Below are 21,277 nucleotides of genomic sequence, written 5' to 3'. Positions count from 1 at the left end.
AACCAAACATCCTGTTACCTCTTAAAAATCCTTTGATCAGGTGGCCTTGCTCTGCTGAGGTTTCCTGGCAACACATCCAGTGTGCATGATCTGTAAAGCAACATCAACAAAGTGAAGAGCACATACGGGCACTGCGGGAGGATAAAATATGTGTGAAAACTTGTAGGACTAGATTATAAGTGAGCGAAGATATGACAAGAATGACAGAGAGGGTTTTCTGTCACAGTCTTCTTTTCCTCCTCTGTTCATTAAGATTTAGGGAATACTTTTCAAATTAACCACAAGAGTGTAGCATGTTCTTATGTGTGTTTTTGTGATAATGAAAATACTTTTCTGGCTTGGATGGAACAAAAAGATGAGCTGCAAAATATAAGAACACATGCCCAGTCAGTCCAAAGGCCAACACCTCCACATAGACACTAATGACCTTAATCCAGTATCTGTTGGTTTATGGTTTATTCAGTGTCTTGATTGAGATCTAATAATAACACAAATATTTTATTGGATGCCCTGCACTGTCCGTATTTTTACTCGGTGTCTTTAGACAAGATTGGTTAAATTATATGTACAACCAAAAAAAAATGAGGATGAGGATAAACAAACCAAATGCTCATGCTTCCATACAAAATAGAAATTGCTTATAAGATGGTTTGATTGGCATGAAAATGATGTGCATCATATGTGACAAGACCACAACCTGCTTAAGCACATGTTAGGACCTAGTTTGTTAATCATCTTTATTGGCTACAATCATACAAAGGCATCATACCAATATGCATGGTGTGAACAACGTTCCTTTACCCTGGTAAGAGCCTCGCCGATCGATGTGCAGGTATGAACAGAATGGTTGGTTGGTCTGTGCGGCCTTTACCTGAAGTCAACCTTGCTCTGCAACTGGCTTTTGTGCCCTGTCTATAAAAAATGCAGGGTGCATAAGAAGAAATGCCTGAAATTCAGAACAACCACAAGTTTTAACAATGCATTTAAATAAAGAATTTGTGGTAACTGAGAGTCTAAGTTGTTTCTTACTACTTTTTTTATGACCCTTTGTTTTCATCTTTTTACCCTATATGAAGCTCCAATTTCTTTATAGCAAGTTGTAGCACTCATGAGGATTAATTTGGAGTTAGGTCTCTGGCCATCTGATGAATGACACATTCATTGTTACATGGGTCGGGCCTACAACAAATCCTTTGGGAAACCTCTGATTTTAAAGTTTCTAAATGTTAAGATGAGCCAAGTATGGACACGATGTTGGTACTTTGCAGGTACCATACAGTCCGTTTTATGTAAAACTAACAACTATCAGATCGTTATGACTGAACCAAAAAACAATTATGTTCTGGGCTGTATAACTGAAAAAGCTAAAGAAGAAAGAGCAGAGTTGGGTAATAATTTTCTGTGGCATTATCAGTGTACTATTGGGATCCTTTGTTACTAAAATTGAATTAATTGTAAAAATTAAACAAACACATACAACATAGGTTGATTATCATCTTGACAACCAAAATAGGAAAAACAACGCCGTCTTTAACTGACACAAGAAACCAGGCAAGTACTGAGGTGTTTAATAAATAACAGCATGAACAACACAACAACAAAAACAACAATAATAAAAGCTTGAATTCAATTTGTATATACACATACTGTATACATTTTCATATTTGACTGTATAAACCATAAATATGACATGCAGTCCTTATAACTTAAAACAACCAGGACTTCTTGGACTGAGGTAGGGTCAGGGGGGCTGGGGGATCGGATTCATGATGATGTTTGTGTGTGTGTGTGTGTGTGTGTGTGTGTGTGTGTGTGTGTGTGTGTGTGTGTGTGTGTGTGTGTGTATGTGTGTCTGGATTGAATGCTATGGTCAGAGTGTGTTTGTTTGGAGATGGGGAGGAGGATTACAGTATTGGCAATAAAGCTGCAGTGGCTGTTTAGTAGAAATGTGTGTGCTTGGTTCATAGTTCAGTGTTCAGGAGTCAGTGCCCCAGTCGTCCCGCCCATGACTTCCGGCTGAGAACACACACACACGCGGCGTTAATGCGGATGAAACGCCAGGCTGTTCGTTCCTTGTAGATGGTCAAGGCACTTACGAATATGTGTGTGTTGGTGCAGTAGGAGTTCCAGTGGCGGCTGTCGATGCCCAGACAGCCTGCGTTGCCTGATTTGGAACCCTGTTTTCCACCGCGCACCCCTGGCCTTCCATTTGCAGTCCCAGAGCCTCTGTGTGTGGGGGAGCGGCAAGTGGTCTCATAGAAGAACTGTTTCTTCACCACGTTGTTGATTGTAACGTTAGGCAGCACAGTCACCTCATTCCCAGCTATGTCTGTGGCTCGTGTCAGGTTGCCAACCCAGGTATTCATGCTGTCACACACTGAGTACTCTCCTCTGTGCATGGTGTGCGATCCCGCTCTGCGCCTTACCCTCACCCCCCTCACCCCTTCAATGTCATAGCCCTCATCCTCCAGGGCATCATGAGATGGGGTCTCCTCGCTGAAGACAACACGAGGGGAGGAGCGGTAACGTCTCTTAGAGAAGAGCTTGGGGTCCACCACTGGGATGGAGGGGTCAGGGGGGGAATCTGACATAGAGTGCCCTACGTCAGGGCTCTTATCCTGTGTGTGCGAGGCTGCTCGGTGGGGCCTCTTGGTCCTGTGATGGCTGGTCCTACGGTGCTCCTGTGAACTATGTTGTTCAGAAATGTGGTCCCCTGCGGCTGTCTGCTGCTGTCCTGCTCTGCGATTGGCTGCTGTCTGCTGTCCTACTCTGTGGTTGGCTGCGCCGGCGCTCCAGGCCAATCCACCTGACATGTTTAGTACAGCCTGGACGCCGATCAGGAGGAGCAGGACCAGTGGTGACGACCTCATGGGCACACGTCCTGATCCAAACACAAGTAAAAAATGATGTTATTGATATCAGGTAGACACAACACAACATGTGAGTGTTGTTAAAACAGCTGACAGTGAAAAAAGACAACTATTACATAACAACAACTCAAATTGTTGTGGATTTCCTTATTTTAAAATAAAAGATTTGATGTTTAACTTTTACTCTCACAAAGAACAAAAACACATCATTTCATAGGGTGATAAAAACCTGACTTTGGGGTTTATTAGGCTACTCAAGCTAGCCCAATAATGTCGCACTCTTATTAGCTAATTGGCAACAGCTGTTTGCATTTTGCTCAATAATGACTGGCCCAATCACCGCCATGTGATTACAGAAACATCCAATCATATTCATGCAGGTATCCCGCGGGGAAATTATAAACTGTCTCCCTGGTGAACGTTAACGTGTAAAGTTCCTTACATCTCATAGTCGATTAATTGAGTTAAGTAGCCTAATTAAAAAAAAAAAAAAAATCGCGGTAACTGCACGTCTTTTGTCGCTAATCAACTATGGGTACAACTATCAGTTGTTTCTTCACCGTTTCAAGAAGTCTACAAGATAGAACCAAACTTTTCCCATATTGCTGTTTGTTTGTGTGCTACAACTCAGTGGACTATTACTTCCTGGATTTCCATTCAGCTGTACATCAGGGTCTACTTTAAGGTAAGAAGCCTGCCTGCTGTGTTGCTCATGCTTTTGTTCATTGACTGTGACTTCACATATTTTGGCTCAGTGAAGTTTGGTGTGGCATTGCTGCTATATTGTTGAGTCAGCTTTTGGTGAATGGAAGAATGATGGTAGCTTGTGACTGTATTGGGTAATGTTGTGCTGCTGCCAACGATGTTTGCTGCCAGTGTGTATGACTTTGAGATCTCTATGTATCAACAATCCTTAAATGTGCATTTGTCTATATTGGTAGTGCAGGTGCAGACACATTTTTCAATGGTTGTTTGAATGATCCATGTAGGCCTGTGCTATATTAAGTTATAGAGAATCATTTCAAACATCACAACAGAATAGCCTATGGTTGTTCATATCACAATGGAATATATAATGAAAAACCTGCATATTGAAAATGTGGTATTCTTGTAGGGAAGAGTAGTGGCCTGATTTGCTTGAAACAAAATGCATTTCAAGTCGAGATTCATAGATGATTTGTCCCCTTGTCATTGACATAGTAGATAAGACTGAGTGGCATGCTTTTGTGTCCATTTTTTGTGTTGCATACAGATTCTTCCATTAAGTGAGGATGCTTATTTAAATCTAATCTCTCGAGCACTAGTTTAACAGAGGAAAGTGTTTTGGTTGAGGAGAAGAAGTTATTCCATTTCACCATCACAGGACTATCTCCAGTCCTTGAACTCTAGTGTGTCTCGTGTCTTTGCATGTTGTTGTGATGAGGGCTTATGTGTACCTGTGGAATGTGTCCAGTTGAAGTGGGAGCCCCTGTGGACTCTAGAGCCAGACTCCAGTGCAGGCCGGACCCCTCATGCCTGCCACCTGGACCCCCTGAACCACAGCACTGAAACACAAAAACAGGCACAATACTTTAATTTAAACACAAGGATTCACAATTCAGCTGTCATATTTACTGTTTAGATAACAAATAAAAAAAACAAACACTGGATTCTATCAAGCTTCAACAATTTGTAAAATAATGGTAGTGCAAGTTAAATGTTTAGCAAGGGGTTTGAGAGCACTGCAAAAATCTTATCTCTACCCGCAGACCACCACTACTCTCACCCACATACACAATTTACCATTCACTGATCTTATCTCATGCAGAGAACACTCACCATGTTTAAGTCTAAGAGCAAATACTTGCCATACATAGGAATCTGCAGCATTTAACACCTCATTAGACGTTACATATATCAAACCTATAAGAAACGTCAACATGCATCATTAACATTGAGTGTGACATGTTTGTGTGTGAACACAAGCTTGGTCAGATGTGCAAAAAGTGTCTTTCTTAGACGCATGCCATGTGCAAGTAAGAATGAATGCAAGGGTGTTTATATGAATGCCTTGACACATCTATACACACACACACCCCTCCCACACAAACATTCAGAAGTTCACTGAGGTCATGTTGTAACTGGCATGTCAATATTTCAGACGTGTCTACAATGTTCTATAAAATCTGTCCTGCTTGGCTGATGTAGCGTCTGAAAGTTTGGTTGTGTTGTAAATGTTTACCTTAACATTTAAAATATGAGAATCTTGCTGTGAGAGCCACGGTGCCATGGCTCGATATAAAAAGGCATTGATTCATGGCCATGTTTGCAAAGATGAGACATTATCTTAGTTTTATTTGGACTTTGTGTGATGCACAGGTCTTCCAGATAAATTACCTGCATTGAAATACTCCCTGTGTGGCGCATATTAACCAGAAGAGGTCAGTGTTGTCTGCATTTACAGACAAGTCAAGCAGCTGAGAAATGTCACTGAGAGTGCTATTTTTCAGGTGATTTCCTTCAAGCTTTCTGTTTTTGGATAACAGTTTGAATGCCTGTTTGTCTTTGAGATAGTTATGGAGGGTACATATCACAAGAACTGTATTCAGAATATTTTTGAGGAACTTTTTATTAATGCATTTAGATTTCTTTTTTAAATCTATCTTTGTACTCTACCTTTTTTTTACTTAAATAGTTACCAGTTAAGTATTTTTAAAAAGAGAAGTCAGCTTTTCTTTTGTAAATTGTTGGGACTTATGTGCACGATGGGTGTTTATTATTATTATTATTAGTGTTTGACTCTGAAATTTCCCATTCTTGATAATGAGTACTTTTACAATTTTCAGAAAAATCTTTGCATGTTAACATACGTAAAATCTGAAAATGATAGACTTAGATGTGATATAAAAATACTTAAAACATCATGGTGTTCATGCTTTTACTTCAATAAAAGGTCAGTGTTTAACCACTGCAACAGGGTCAGTTTGTCATGTGTCTTTAAAACGATCTAGTGGTCTTGGAGATGGACTATTGTTTGAAACTTCTGAGAAACTGACCTACCAGTGATATCTTTCAAACACATATGGAGCTGGTCCAAACAGGCAGCGAGTTGATTGATCCCGGCTGACGGGCAGCGCACTATTTACACGGCCCAGGGTGAGCTGGGAGGATCCTCATGTTAAAAATATGTGGCTTGTGTTTAATGCCAGTGGAGCCAGCGTAAACACTGCAGCGCGGGAGCACAGGGGTCAGGGCAGTTTACAGAGCACCTCTGATTTAGTGGATTACTTGAGCACTGGATCAGAATCTGTCTGGTGATACTGCCAACCCCCTAACAAATGCACGCACATGTACCGCCATGCAAGTTGGCGAGATGCTGCTGTGGTTGTGGCTTTCCTTTTTTATCCAGAGAATGGTGCCTGGAAATGCTCCCAATGCTGTTTATTTGTCTCAGTTATGTGGAGACAAACTTGTTCACTGCTTCAAATATTGTGTACAATTAAGTTTCACTGGATAGTTTGATTTTTGCAGACATATTAAGGGAAGACTGAAAAAAAAAATGTTAGATGAAATGTTCCAATGGATTTGATGTGCTTACATGCAGCCTATATCAAACGTTACTGACCCATATGGTACTGATAAAACAGGAAGTTTAAGTGCTGTGTGGGGCTTCTTGCCCTTGACGGGGAGATCCTTTCCTCTTAAGTCCTGCTCACATGTGCCAGCCAAACAATGACAAAGGTATTCCAAAACAGTTACAGCAAATACCAGAGAAATCACAGATGCAGTATGGTTCAAATTTGCAGACACTCAACATACTGTATTAATCCAAACTAGTATAAACAATGCAGTTATTGGATATGCTTGTATGATTCATGCCTTGTACAGTTTGCACCAAGGAGGATGTTTATGGAAACAGATTAAGTAAATCAGCATCATGTGGATGCTCTGAGGAGGTTCCCCCCTCACAAAAGTCAGATTCCACAGCTTTGCCAAACTGTAAATCAAGCCTATTTCTGTTGAGTCATCCATCGCTTTCAGTTGGCACAAGTTTTCAAGGCACCACATGGCCCTACCTAGTTGGTTACAAGATGATGAAATGAGACATAAGTCATGCAGCTGCTAAGGTCGTGACCTGGGAAACTAATCATTAAGCAGCATGAGAGTGAAACACTTCAGACAGAAACTAATTGCTTAGCCCAAGGCAGCAGAGCACGAATAATGGGAGTGTGAGCCTGTAACACATTCTCATCTAGTCTGCCAGCGCACAAGATGCTCAATACTGTGGTACCGACAAGCTACCATATTACCGCATATGGTTACATTGTAGCGTGTTGACTGGTTTACACTGTCAACGAGGCAGGTGGGGACAAAACTAGGAGAGCATTTCCTGCCATTAGTCCGAGGTTAGTTGACATTCAGCAAGAAGGGTTAATATACAAGTCCTTGTTAAAAGACATGCAGGAGTGCATGTCAGCAGCTCCCTCAAGCAAACACACGGTGACAATGACAGTGTCAGATTATGAGCGGGTGAGAGAAAGAGACTGACAGCAACACAGGTGGAGAGAAAAGAGATTGAGAGAGGGATATGTGGGGATAAACAGAGAAACGTAAATTGTTTTTTGTGTCTCTCATCATGTCAGTGTAGTGTAGTTCCTCCTGCTGTCATCTACTGGAAATGATTATTAAGAGGGCTGACTGTTAGGTCAACTTGCTCAATTTTATACTTACACACGCATTCCAGTTGTTGTTGAGAATCTCTTCAGTGATGGTAAATAATGTACATCAATCAACGTTTGAACAGGATGACTTCTGAGGACCAAATCATTTGTCCTTTCCCGTCATAACTTTCTACAATCATAATCGAAGCTTGTCCTCTTCAGGAGGATATTCTGCTCGTCAGTTCAGACAAGCCGCCATGTGAAATGAATACAACAGCCAAGATTCTGCCATGAATCAAGTTTTTGTCACGCAAAATGATGTCATGCAGTAACTGTGAAAAGCACAATGAAGCTACTCTCTCTGAATGTTCTTGAGATGCTGTCAGTGATCTGGCTAATCTCGGAAAGACTTTAGAAGTCTAGTATATGGCATATACAGGTTGAACAGCCAATAAACGTAACCTTTGAAATGAACTCTGGAAAATGCAAGGTTTTTATATTAGCCAGAAAATCTGTTTACAAAAACTCATATGAAAACATGGCAGTTACACCAGAAAATTATTTTTTTTATTATTGGATGGGGACAAATGAAAAGCAAACATTAGAAAGTTTTAATGAGAGTAGCAGAAATGTGAGGGATCAGGTTCTGTCCTGTCCTCTTCCCTCGTCTTCATCTTTTAAAGACATCTGCTGTGGGAACAAAGGCACCTGTTGTACATCATGTGGATACTTCAAAAAAGTAAACTGTGCTGCTCTGGCTCAGGAGGACACAGGAAGAGCGAGACAGACAGCGTGAAAGTGACAGACGCACACAACCTGTTAAAGCACTTGTCTCCAGAGATTCAGAACTAAAGGACAGTGTTCAAAAAAGCATTTACTGACAAGTGCTACAATATGGAATAAAAAAAACATACGTCAACATATAGACATCAGCTTATGTTAGCTTGATCGGTTCATTGGGTGCAGCCATACAATGTTTCTGGCGTGTACAACAAACAGGTTAATGTTTATTTTTTTTTTAATTTCTCTAAAACAAGTAGTTCTCTAGAGACTGACCCATTTGTTCAAAAGCTGGCTGACACTGGCAGGAACTTATCCAATAAAAGTTTCCCTGCTCAGTAACAGCAGGCCAACAAGACCTCTGAATGCATTTGTAGTCTCAGGTTTTATAAGCAAGAATTTTAAACACTTTTACCTCTAATAAAATGCAACAGAACATGGTGCCAAGACGTGAGAGCAGCGAGATCAAGAAGTTATAGGTATGCTTGGTGCCTTAAGGATTCAATTTATATTTAGGGTTAGACCCTTTGTCCATTTGTCATCACGCTTTCAATCAACTAACACTGGGTGGACTGAGTTCTAATTAGGCCTTAAAAGCCATTCAGGCTACTCATTGTCTTTTATTGGTGCTTATGTTGTATCTCAAATGTTACTGACATTGATGATCCTGATACATCCCCTCTAAGCAAAATGCTGTGTGGGTACCTTATCCATTTGATGTAGTCTGTTTGGGTTTTTGTTGGACTGGAGTCTTCCCTGTGTGTCTGTATAAAACGAGTACTGTGATTTAAGTTTCAGTAGAAGGTCCAGATAAGCTCAAGCTCAAGTTCAAGTACGGCCATTGCAAAAAGTTGTAGCTACGTTACATGAGTTTAGTTTGTATAAGCTAGTTAGTAAGCAGGAGATTGACTTATGATATGCTGCGTTTTAAATAGTCAGTCACCTTGTATGTTTTTCCCAGAGGTCGCGTTAACCTTCTTTGATGGAATTTTTTTTAACAATGTTTGAAAAATCTGAAGTCTGTCCATTTTAACAGATTAGAATCACAGGGTGTCCACCACTCTCACACAGCACTGCCATTAACCACATGTGAAGCACCTGCAGTAGACCTCCCAGTCCAGTTGGTGTGAGTGTGCATAATTCATTTGTTACTTGTTTTGTCCTGTAGGCTATCTGACCTTACGTGCATGACATCTTTGTCTAGTGGTTGGTTGTTTTCATAGCATGATTAAGCTATATAGCTGGTGTGCTTCGGCATGGTACAGTTTTTGCATGAGCGAAAGGACCTAATGTTAACAGCCTTCATTCAGGAGAAATTGCAGAGTGTTCTGTCTGTATCTGACTAAAGGGACTCAAAATAAGCCTTAAAGTCAGTAAAGTAGCTGTCCTGTTCTCCGATGTGCATAAAAATAAAAACAAGCACAATGCTATCCACTACTAGCAAAACAGAGAGTGAAGATAAGGGAATATTTCGGATACCATTTCACAAACACCAGGAAGTCGGGAGTGGGGCATTAATCATGCATTATGCAAGGTATGTAAAAGCAAGGTAAAATACTACAGCAACAGAATTTGTCATGTGAAGACACTGACAAGACACCATCCTGATGAGCTGCTAGTGACATCAGCTAGGTTGGCTACACAGGGCCAGTGTGTGCAGTCCCAAACAACAGTGAATGACACTTTCATCTCAAAATTTCTGTCAACTTTTAAAAGGGCCAAAAAGATCACAAAACCTCTTTCATGATTTGTAAAGACTGATGATGATTGATGGCAGGCTTCAGGCAGCTGCTTAATAAGTGTGAACCACGCTATGTAATCTCTAATCACTGGTTCATTACAAAAACTGCACGGCCTAATTAGTTGCAAACAGACATCCTTGCAAATGCAAGTTGACTCATAAAGTGAAATCAGAATATTATTGTTGCATCAAAAGCCAAAAGCAAGTGAGACAACAGAGAGGGATATTTTAAGCAGAATGAAAACATTCTGGAATATTGAATTTGAGTTTATTAATAGCTCTGAGATTATAAACAGAATTCTTTTAGGATCTCTGAGTGCCTACATTTTAAGTGCTTTAAGTTGTAGGATCCATAAAGTTATGTATTTGCTGTTCTTCTCGTCAATGAAGAACAGCTGTTAGTGAATTCTGTATAGAACATGGTCTTTATCCAAAATAAATGTGTCTCTATGTATCGTATATCATGGCCTCTGTATCATGAGTTTGTAGGAAATACCCAGCCCTATAGCCTAGACTAGGACTACTATCTGACAAAGAAAATCTTTGGTCAGGGGCAGACCTATTGTAACAAATTTTACACTGGCGTCTCTGTTCATCAGCAGGGGTAAAAGTTGTTTGGATCTGTTAGGGGTATCTTGAGATTATCAGGGAAGAAGGGAGCAGAGGTGTAGTTACTAAAGCAGAAACAGACTTTGGCAAAGAGACAAATATTCTGAAGTTTTGTGACATTTCCTCTGGTTTTTTCCTTCCTTCTGTCAGACTGTCTGTCATTCATCCAGGTTCTCCCTTTCCGCTCCTTGGCTCTGACCTCAATTTTGTCTATTTCTCCCACAGTTGAGATCCAAAAGGTACCTAACTGGATACATGGCAGGGCTCGACATTATAACGGGGCCAGCTGATTGCATGTTCAGCTGCCCCGCTCGGGCCAGTTAAAATACTGTCGACAGTAACACGTTCTCAATTTCACAGCACTATCCTGTCATACCGGTGTTTTGTCAGTAATTTTTTTAAGTCGCGCTAATAACTGCTACAGCATCAACGTATAAGTGCACAGTTGAAAGGCTTCACTGCTGTCCCTCCCGCAGCGCGCTCGCTACTCTCGAATTGTACACTCGCACATAGATTTTAGCGCAGGTTCTCTTTAATAAAAACCACGTTTGGTAAAACGGTTTTAAAACCATCAGATCCCGTCAAAAGCCGAGCTTAAATCAGTATTCAAAGGAAAAAAATCACCGGAAGAGTCGAGAGTGACAGCAGGGCATGACGAAAACAGAAGGGAGAAAAGTTTCAGGTACAGTGACAGACAGCTGGAGCTGGAACACGCTGCAGCTAAATTTCCCCTTAAAGTTAAAGACTAGATCCTGGTGAAGAGGCCCCTGCATGGCCATTTCCGTATCTAGCACAGATTTCAACAATGTGCAATCAAATGTTTGCAGGTGCAGAAAGCTGTCTTGTTGATCTTTGCCATTTCCTGGTGTAGTCAGAAAATTACACAATAATTTTCTGATCATACACTTAAACCCTTCTCACTGAGAAACTTATCTTTCTATCTTCATTCCAACTTGGCAATCTTGAAGCGAGACTGTTTTGTTTTGTTTTGCAGGATACAAATAATTGGCTACTGCTTCAGAAGCTGTTATGGGAATTCTCTGTAGATGAGCCAAATACACAGACAAAAGGATTTGAAGTCATAGCAGTAGGAATTTGTCTGCGAACTGGGATTATTAAAACCGTTGGACTCGTGTCTGCATTTGGCTCTACTTTCACTTTAACAAGATAAATAGATGTTATAAATATTGAGTCAAAGAAAAAATGTGCCTAGGCTTTTAAGCAACATGTAAATCCCTACTTATTATCATTATTATTATTATTATTTTTAATCCCACATACCAGGCAGTTGGCACAATTTATGAATCCATGAGCACATTTTTTTGTGTTTATAAAGACTCAACACGATGTTGACAAGTCACACATCCCATCTAGATAATAGAACACAGTTCCAGAAACCACATGCTGATTCTATCTCTTGCCCAAGGAATATCATTTGATCTACTTTCTTAGTTAGCACGCATCTTCAAAGACACTGACAAGACAGGACACTACATGCAGTAAATTGTCTGTTATGTGCAAGGAGACAACCCAGATACAAAGCAGAGAAGTGACCACAGTGTAACCTCAGATTTTCCCATTGTCTCACAGTAACTCGAACAATGATTTAACTCAATAGGAAGATTGAATCCTTGTGGTATTTTGGAAGAGTGTCCAAAATAAACAACGTTTTAAGTGGAGAGCATGATTTTAGAAGCAATTATGTTAAGAAGGAAGGGATAGCAAATGGAAAACTATAAAGTGAAACAATGCAGCTCTCTGCACATCATCTGAATTTTTTTTGTGTTACTGTATTGATTCTGACATTTCCCTTTTTAGAAAAGAAGGTACTATAAATGTAAAAATATGTTGCACAATACAGTGTTATACTTGAATTAATAAGATAATTGTATCTTTGCTAACAGCACTATGGCTACATGAGTGAACTCATTCAATTTGCAAGACAAATACAACAGGCTTAAAGTAAGAATTTTTTTGCTTTGCTAGTACCTAATCTACAGAACAATCCCACATTGACAATAATGCTAATGTTGTGGGGCGCTGGTGGTGCAGTGGTTAGTGCGCACGCCCAATGTATGGAGGCTGTAGTCTCAAGCGGGCGGCCCGGGTTCACATCTCACGCTCCTCACTCTATCTGTTATCAACAACTGAACCTCTCCCTGCACTGGACTAGCACACGTGGGAGGCTCGTCCTCCAGGCCTTGAAGGCTGGATGAACACGATGAACATGTTTTCCAGAACCCTAGTTTTTATGACCTTGACATTCAACAATCTTCTCAAGACAAGTGGTTAATCTTTTGGCATGTCAATGGTAATAACTCACTCTTCCTTCAGAGAATCTGTGATCCCTAAGCGGAGCATTAAGAGGAAGAGGACCAGAGCAAGAATGCCTGTCTGGACATGGAGAGAGATGCAGACCAGAGGGATGGAGAGGGAGAAAACACACAGAGGGAGAAGGTGAGGCAACAAGTTATGAAGGGCGGGGTACAGATGGGCAATGAGATGTCTTGGGATATGAGACAATAAAGCCCCTTTTGATGGATAAACACAAGCATAACATGAGGGGGCTGGAAGAGAGCGAAAATGGAGACAAAAAATAATTCAAGGACAAGTAAGAAGGGAGGAATGAAAGGCTACAGGGAGTTACAGAGTTGAGGGTCAAGAGATACAAAAGAATTTCATTCCTAGGTCTTCCAATAGTTTTACTAGGAAAAAGCATGGCTCTGTTCTATAGACAGAAAACCAACTACATTATGGATGTACCTTAAGCTGCTTATTCACTCTTAGAGAATTCATCCACCACATGCCTTAAAAAACATATGTGCTTTCAAAGCAGAGGTTTATGTTCATGTTGATACAAATCCTCTCTGAGTGTACAACTGTGAATTGTCTAAAAGTCACCAGGTGAAATAAATCTCAGACATATTTCTGATAAAGATCACTGACTAATATTGGAATGAGTCACTCATCTTTGACTCATCTTACAGTCTATCTGTACTTTGAATTTGAAGTTTAAAGCTCGTACCCAAATAGAAATCGAGCATATAGATTTATGTGACACTTTGACTACATGCTGAAGCAAACAAATCAGCCGAGGAATGATTGTGAATGAGTCACCCAGGTAAATTTGCAACACAACATAGCCACACGTGGGCGTATAGAAAACTGGCTCACTTAGAAACGCAAAATTTCCATGACGCCGCATTGGTGATGCGGTCTTGCATGACGCCATAAGCATGGGTGTGGGCCCATAGACACAAATTGGGTATATGATGTGTCATACAATAGAAAATGCATGTGGTATTTTTTTTTTATTGTTATTACATGTATGCTGTTATAATAATGTGTGTACATACTTAAAAGGCAGGATAGTAAAATGCTTTGGTTGTGAGCTATTAATGGGCTAAGCCTTTCATCACATATTGAAATAAGAAATCAAATGTGTTAAATATAGTGCAAAGGTCAACCATCAGCGAGGCATATCAAAACTATTTACCAATTAAAAATCACTCCAGGATATTGAAGTAAGGTAAAGGCCAAACTCGCATAATGACACACTAGTATCATTTAGTCTCAATTAGCCAACCTCCAGCACCAATATCTCTTTCCAGTAATCTCAAATCCTTAATTGCTGTTTTTGATAACCAATGCTATTTGGTAAACTGACACAGTAATATTTAAAACATTTTTTCTATGATTCAATAAAATGTTGAGCATTAAAAACAAAAGGTAAAAGATAGACTTTTCCTGTCTTTCAGAACTCTAAAACTCAGCAAGCTCAGTCATATTTTCGATTGACAGTAAAATGAACAAACCTTGCATTAACCCCCTTAGTTTAAAGCTGTGTTATATGCTAAGCCATACAAAGAAGTGAGGAGTGTTTTACTGTTATGATAGGCCTTGTCAGAGCTATACTGAATCCTCCAATGTAAAAATATGATGCTGTCGTCACTCCCACCATTTATGTGATTACAGCCTCACCCCTCTTTGTAAGACTTGACCCAGCCATTTTCTATTCTGTGTGGTCTCTACGTCTTTTTATTATCTCCCTCTCTCTTTTGCATCTCTCTCCCTCCCCTCCCTCTCTTCACCACCCCTAACTGATGCCAACCACCTGTCTGCATGGGACCTCCCAGGCCCATCCTCCGTCTGTTATCAGCGTGCCATGTTCAGTGTGAACAGAGCTCTAGTGAAAGAGATAAGAGTGGCTCCTTTCCAGCATGTCTGCATGTTTGTGTGTGTAAATGACCTGCAGCGAGGATTTAGACGAATTAATATTGACTGTGGAGCTTAATGCGCAGGCTTAACAGGGAGAAATCGCCTCCTAAGGCATCAAAAGTTCTCATGACAAACCATCACTCCTCAAGTTTGAATTAAAACAAACTTGGTGACAGAGAAAAGAGTTAAAGGTGGAGAAAAAAGTACAACTTGTGAATACATTTCTGCTGTTTGTGTAGAAGACAAAACTGTAACAACCAGCCAGCGGCTCATCTTCCTGCATACTGTGCATTCCTGAATTAACATAATCTGAATAAGTTTGTAATACTGGCTTCACTTGTATCCTTGGAGCGAAGGCGTGTTTGATGAGTATCCAACACAAACACATATAAACACATATACATACACACATGCGCATTACTCATACTCATGTTCAAACCACATCCATTCGACGCTGGTGGGTTTATATTTCTCTTTCTTTTTGTGAGGGTTTATATGTCTTTCTTTTTGGGGACAAAACTTAAATTCTAAATTTGTGAAACTTTCCAAGAACCAATTATTAAATGGCTTTTATAAGAATCTGATAGCAAATTCAAATTTTTATCAAATTGAAGTCCTCCAAGAGTATTAAAAGATCAAGTTTCCCAGTTCTGACGAGTGAGGATTTCATGTCCAGACAAGCCTCCCAATCGAGATAAAGGGGAAGGAAAGTGAGAGTGAGACGGTGTCATCACGTTAATCCAAATGTACACACACACACACACACACACACAAAGTTAAAGGGGTTGTGGTGAAACAATTCAAAACATCAAATGGGCACTTAGTCAACAGATCAAGACCACAACATTGTTATTCTTGCAGGAAGAAAAGCCCAGGTAATTCAGTGATTTATCAGCTACTGTGTGCTTGGGCTGCGTGCACATGCATGAGAGAGAGCCATAGCTGAAAGTCAGAGGCATTTAATGTGGAATGAGCAGGCATGTCTGCACATTTAGATTTCATTCTTAAAGCATATACAGTGCGCGTACACACACACACACACACACACAGTACTGGCATATAAACAGAAACAGGCAGACGCAGGCAAACATTACACCCTTTGATCGAGCACCTGTCGAAATCAGATCTTCAACAGTCAAACACAAAAGCCGACTTGCAGTAACAAACCTGGATTCACTTTGCAATGTATAGAAAAGTCCAAACACAGGGAGTGTATTATTCTTGATTCAGTGCTGTGCGAAGGGGCTAAAAACCAGGTCCATAAGGGAAAAAAGGTGCTGGGACAAAACAATCCTGCCCAAGTCAGACAACAATTCTGTCAAGACCAAAAACGTTTCAGCTGTCAAACAAAGTTAACTTGATTTTCCTTTGAATACATTTTCTCCCAAACATTGTGAGATTTTGTTTGTAAAGGAAACATCAACAAGAATTACTGCAGAAAAAAAAAACTTGCGAGATGACGTCGAGTTTCCATATTCCCCACTCTTCTCTGTGTCACATGATTCAGGTTCCTGACCTGCGCCGACCTCCAGTTTTTCCTCCACAAACACAGACGTCACCCCAGGCCCGAACTTTGACCTCTTACCTCTCCCACTGAACACCTCAGCTGGTTCTCTTTACAACAGATGTCCTTACCACATTCTGTGATCTGACCTGTGCCAGACTGCAGCTCTACAAAGCCCAAAGACAACCAAAGCAGGAACTGGATTTAATATTAGACTCATGAATTATCATATTATATTTACCAAGCAGGAAAGCTTTGTTCTGATTTGGCTTCATGGTATTATTTCTTGTTTTTCTTCTCCTTATGTAAGTTAGTTATATTGACTTATGCTTTTTAATTGACATGTAACTGCTGGAGCATACATGGGACCCTCTATTCTGACACTGTTGGTACCACCAAGACACATTTATTTTCCTAATATACAAAATAAAAATCCAGTGCAATCCAACGGTTTAATACGTTTAGTCTGATCAATTTTTTTTAGACCTGCATACGCTTAGAAACAACCAGGACTTTTTTAAAAGACCTTAACAGGATGGAGTGATGAGACATAATGACTAAACCCTCTTTTTTTTTCTTTTTTTTTTTTAATGCCAGCTGGCAGTCTTCCAGGTTTTTAAGTAACACTAATACTTGTGTGTGACTACAACATGTGGCATGTTATCTACCAAAGTTATTGACAACAGTGGTAATGTAATGTCACGTGTCTATTAAATCATGTAACGGTTTCAATTGTTATCAGTCACTGTTGTGCCCATAGGCTGATAGTCAGTGGTGCTGAACACTGCTTTAAAAGGTTTTACTCCAACTGCTGGTTCAACGGATACAGTGTACATGTATAAAATAAAGCTTTTCTATTGGGATGCTTCAGTTAAAGTGCAATATGTGTCATTTGTGTTTTAGCGCTTTCTAGGGTTACTAAAAGTAATTCTAGAGAATTAACAGTTTTCTACAATACTTTAAAAAAACAACAACATAGCATTTCTCAGGTCAGTTTTAGGCCCTCAGGTGAAATAGCCACAGTTAACTTGTCAGTCCAGGTGTGCTGCCCAGGTGCTACATACAACCTTCTGCAGTCTAGACAGCTTCTATTAAGAAGTTGACATAATGTCACGTCTCCGTGCAGTACTACCAACAAAGTCGAGAAGTGTTGAGGTAACCATTGACTAGCACAACTTGTATTTATTGGAGCTTAACAATTCTCTAATGGAAATTATGTTTGAGAGGAAGGTAGAATCATGATTTCAGGCCATTGATACTTCCAAACACCTTTTTTCTTAAGAGCAAAATGTTGTCTGCACCTTAGCGCATAGGAGCATTTTACGAATGCAAATCCAAATAAACCACTCAAAAGGCAAAACTGGAAACAAATCATTTATCGCTCTCGTAAAACAGTCATCTGACTAACAACTAGCATGGCTAGGAAAATATACAAACATTACTCCAGAAGTGTCCTAAATATGATATATTTGAAAGTGTATTCTGTGATTGATACATTTCAAGTTACAAAAGCTACATCAGTTTGTTCTGATGATCGATCAATCAGTTTTGATTATAGAGTGCCAATTCATAAAGATGTTAACTTACGACACTTAACTATAGACAAAAAAACACATAGCTCAACTCACTTTCAACAAAAACGTCTGGGTGGCAATTAAAATATAAAATTGGAGTGCTGTCCTTATCGTTTTTCTTAACTTAAGACACTTAACAAGAGCGGGTCTAGCCACACTCTACTTTTATATTATCTAATTTAATTCCACACTAAATTCATGGCATCCACTGATTAAATACTGACTCAACTTGGAACAAAATGGCTGTTTTGGCTCTATAAATATTATTAACAATATGTGTAAGCTTGGGAAATTTTTTTATTTAGCAATTCCACATTTTATATCAGGTTATTAACTATTTCATTAGAAAAGTGAATCTTTGTTTTGTTTGTTAGTAGAAAGTGGGTTAACTGATGTGTTATACATTATACAACTGTGCCTAGCCCACTGACAAACATGCACACTCACACGCGCACACGTACATCCATACATTCATGCACACACAGGTGCTAACATAGGGAAAGCTGTAATTCAGCTTCAAAGGGAAACCTGAGAGGGTCATGAATAATCACAGACATCTTTGTCTGTTGGGGAAAACAGCACTGTCCATCTGCCCTCCATACACATACATACCAGCTCATAAGGCCTAAGCTTTTTTTAGGCACTGACGTTGGGTCAGCTTGTGGATTGGAAGTATATATATAATAACAATATCTCATTTGAAACTCAAACCAAATTAAAATGCATAATTAAAAATAATATAACAGATCTAAAATTAATTGCCAATAATATTTAGCCAACAGAAGAGCATAAAACATTAAAAGCAGATGGTCTTACACGTAGATTACCAGCCAAGCCAAGATACAGGCGCTGGGTAAAATGTTAGATTCCGTTAGTATAACTTGCATATTTTGAAAACCTTGCCTATCGGTACATTTAGGTTGCTATAAGCTGAAAGTATTTCTGTCCTGCAAAATGACATAAGCAAGAACACTTTGTTATGGTTGATGTTGACGTTGTTGTGTTTGATTGTGTCAGCTCCTTTTTAGAATGCAAAAGTGTGGGGACACATTGTATAGCCTCTTTAGCTTGTGGTGGATACACTATATTTGGTGAGACCTACCTTTCATGGCATAAAGTTAGTGGTCTAACAGGCTGCCTGTTACATTGATGACCGAAACGTAATAATTAGATTTATTCTTTGGCTTTATGCAAGAGCCATGTGGCAGGCCAGTGGCTGCGATCCAGTGACAAAGGACATAAAATGTACAAGCTTGACTTTACATTAGCAAGCCTCTGCAATATTTCCATATTCATTTCTTATGAGGATATCCTCTGTGCTAACTGTGTGGATAAAGTACAGTATCTGCTGAGATGTCTTGTAAGATATACAGCCAGACTGCTGCTGCTTTCTCTTCCCACTTCCTTTGTGGACCAACTGAGAGGTGATGAAAACACTGTGCTCCCCTACGGCGCACACTGGCAGAAAAAGTGAAGCTCGTAAACAATTTAGACAATCTAGTTTTTTACAGAACAGAGCACATTTCTCCCGGGAGAGCTTTACGCGCCGGCCTACGCTGAAGGGTTCAATACGCTTTCTTATCCAACACAGATGTACATACACAACGCTGTAAGTACAGACTATGAACATGGTGTGTGTGTTTTTTAACATAAAAAGCCTAACATGGCTGACCAACTGTTGGCTACTGTTAAGGCCTTCAAAGTGTGATGGTGTTTGTGTGCGTAAATGTTGGTCCGCGGTGACATTCCTCTCCTGTCAAAGCCTCGAAAGGAATTCCCTTGTAGGAGTGGCAGGCATGAGGTCTGTGTTTAGCACACATGCTTACACACACACGCATAATTACACCCAAATATACATTTAAGAGTTTATAGAATTGATCAGCTGCATACCCGCACAAGCAGCATGCCCCACCCAGACATAAATAAGGATAACCTCAGCAGCAAACTTCAAGTTGGACATTGGAGCTCATCAGAATCTACAGGTCCTTTAAGGGTTTTGTAATATGAGCGCAGAGAAAGACAGATAGAAAAAGAGTGAGAGATAGAAGGAGAGAACGGTAACCTGATGTCCCAGGAGATTTTTGAACAGTTCACATTGAAGTTGGGAGAACCCCCCTTTTTTTTTTTTTTTTTTTTTTTCTAATCCTCACCTCCAGTCTCTATTTCTTTCTACCTCTTTCATTCCCTTCTCCATCCATTAACACCTGGTAAACTATACCGTAATTGATAGAAAACTTTCAAAGAACAACTTTACATTCATCATCAAACCAAAACATTCATAGTAGGTTGTAGTAAGCTCGGATTTTCTCCCTGCAGCAGAGGTCTAACTGGCTGCTCCTGATTTCAGTCTCAATTCAGCGTCTCCACTTTCACTTAATGCCAGGTACGAAGAAAGTCTTTGTGTAAATCTTCTGCGCTAGTCTGTATTGAGATTTATCTGTCACCTCAGACATTTACACAAGATTCAATTAAAGTCATAAAAAGTAGAACTCACCGCCCTGTCAATGCCACTTCTTGTCTCTGTCCACTGAGTGACAACTTCCCAATCAACTGTTGTTATATTCCACCTCACTCTCTTTTCTCCAGACAGAGGGCAGAATTATCCCAAACTCCAAAATCCCGCTCCTGCTTTTAAAGCTGTGAATCCAGGTCTTGGGCCATCCACGTCTGTCTGTCTCCCTCCCACACTCTTTTGGAAATGGATTGTTCTAAAAGTTTAGTAGAGGAGTCCCAAAGCTGCTCCCTCCCTCCCTGTGAGGCTAACTGCAGGTCCTAGTGCCTACCCATTCCACGTGCTCTATGAAGGGAATAAAAACCACACAGCTGCTCGTAATTTACACCTAGCTGCTGTTTTTCATTCTCTCTTTCCAGTCGACATTTTATCCACATTTGTCTCTTTGTGCAACTCTGTGGAAATCCACTTTCACCCTAGGATGATTCAGCCTTTTTTCATTTCATCACCTTATACTGAGGTCAGGGTTTCCCCATTGTTGTTCCATACCAGAGTCATTGCTACCCTTGCACAAATATCCTTGGAAAAGAGTTTGCCTCTTCACTGCATGTCCTCTTTATAACAATATAAGACAGGTGAAGATTTACTGTGTCAGAACCATTCTGTTGGTAGACTGAGTAGTATCATCTACTGGCGTTTTGGTGGGCAGCACATGTCGACCATAATCTAACACCAGAAACCATTGGCTACCTGTTGATGATTTATCTCCACATTAGTCATTTGAACATAATGTCGACGTGCAACCAACAACCCAGTCTTAGATGTAGATGTCAACTCCAACTCATTTCTCAGGAAACTGAAATCTTGGAACCGATCGCTACTTTCTTGG

The 21,277-nt window shown here is 40.1% G+C and overlaps 1 protein-coding gene across 2 annotated transcripts; it reads right to left on the bottom strand.

Moving 5' to 3' along the window:
• Positions 1-1,552: 1,552 nt before the first annotated feature.
• Positions 1,553-20,616, bottom strand: ngfa (nerve growth factor a (beta polypeptide)). 2 transcript variants are annotated; one of them, XM_061057998.1, is made up of 3 exons: positions 20,431-20,616; positions 4,307-4,414; positions 1,553-2,881 (listed from the first exon to the last, which is right to left on the bottom strand). In XM_061057998.1, exon 3 carries the CDS (start codon positions 2,868-2,870, stop codon positions 1,983-1,985), a length of 888 nt encoding a protein of 295 aa, XP_060913981.1. In that variant the 5' UTR covers positions 2,871-2,881; positions 4,307-4,414; positions 20,431-20,616; the 3' UTR covers positions 1,553-1,982. The 2 variants fall into 2 exon arrangements, with proteins under 2 accessions (XP_060913981.1, XP_060913982.1); XM_061057999.1 differs by lacking the exon at positions 20,431-20,616 and adding an exon at positions 7,581-7,654.
• Positions 20,617-21,277: the final 661 nt, after the last annotated feature.

The sequence above is a fragment of the Labrus mixtus genome, chromosome 15 (genome assembly GCF_963584025.1).
Source record: "Labrus mixtus chromosome 15, fLabMix1.1, whole genome shotgun sequence".
NCBI classification, from domain to species: domain Eukaryota; kingdom Metazoa; phylum Chordata; class Actinopteri; order Labriformes; family Labridae; genus Labrus; species Labrus mixtus.
This window is presented reverse-complemented; position numbering and strand designations above follow the sequence as displayed.

Excerpts from the sequence above, each read along its gene's own strand:
- ngfa (XM_061057998.1), bottom strand. The coding sequence starts at position 2,870 with ATGAGGTCGTCACCACTGGTCCTGCTCCTCCTGATCGGCGTCCAGGCT.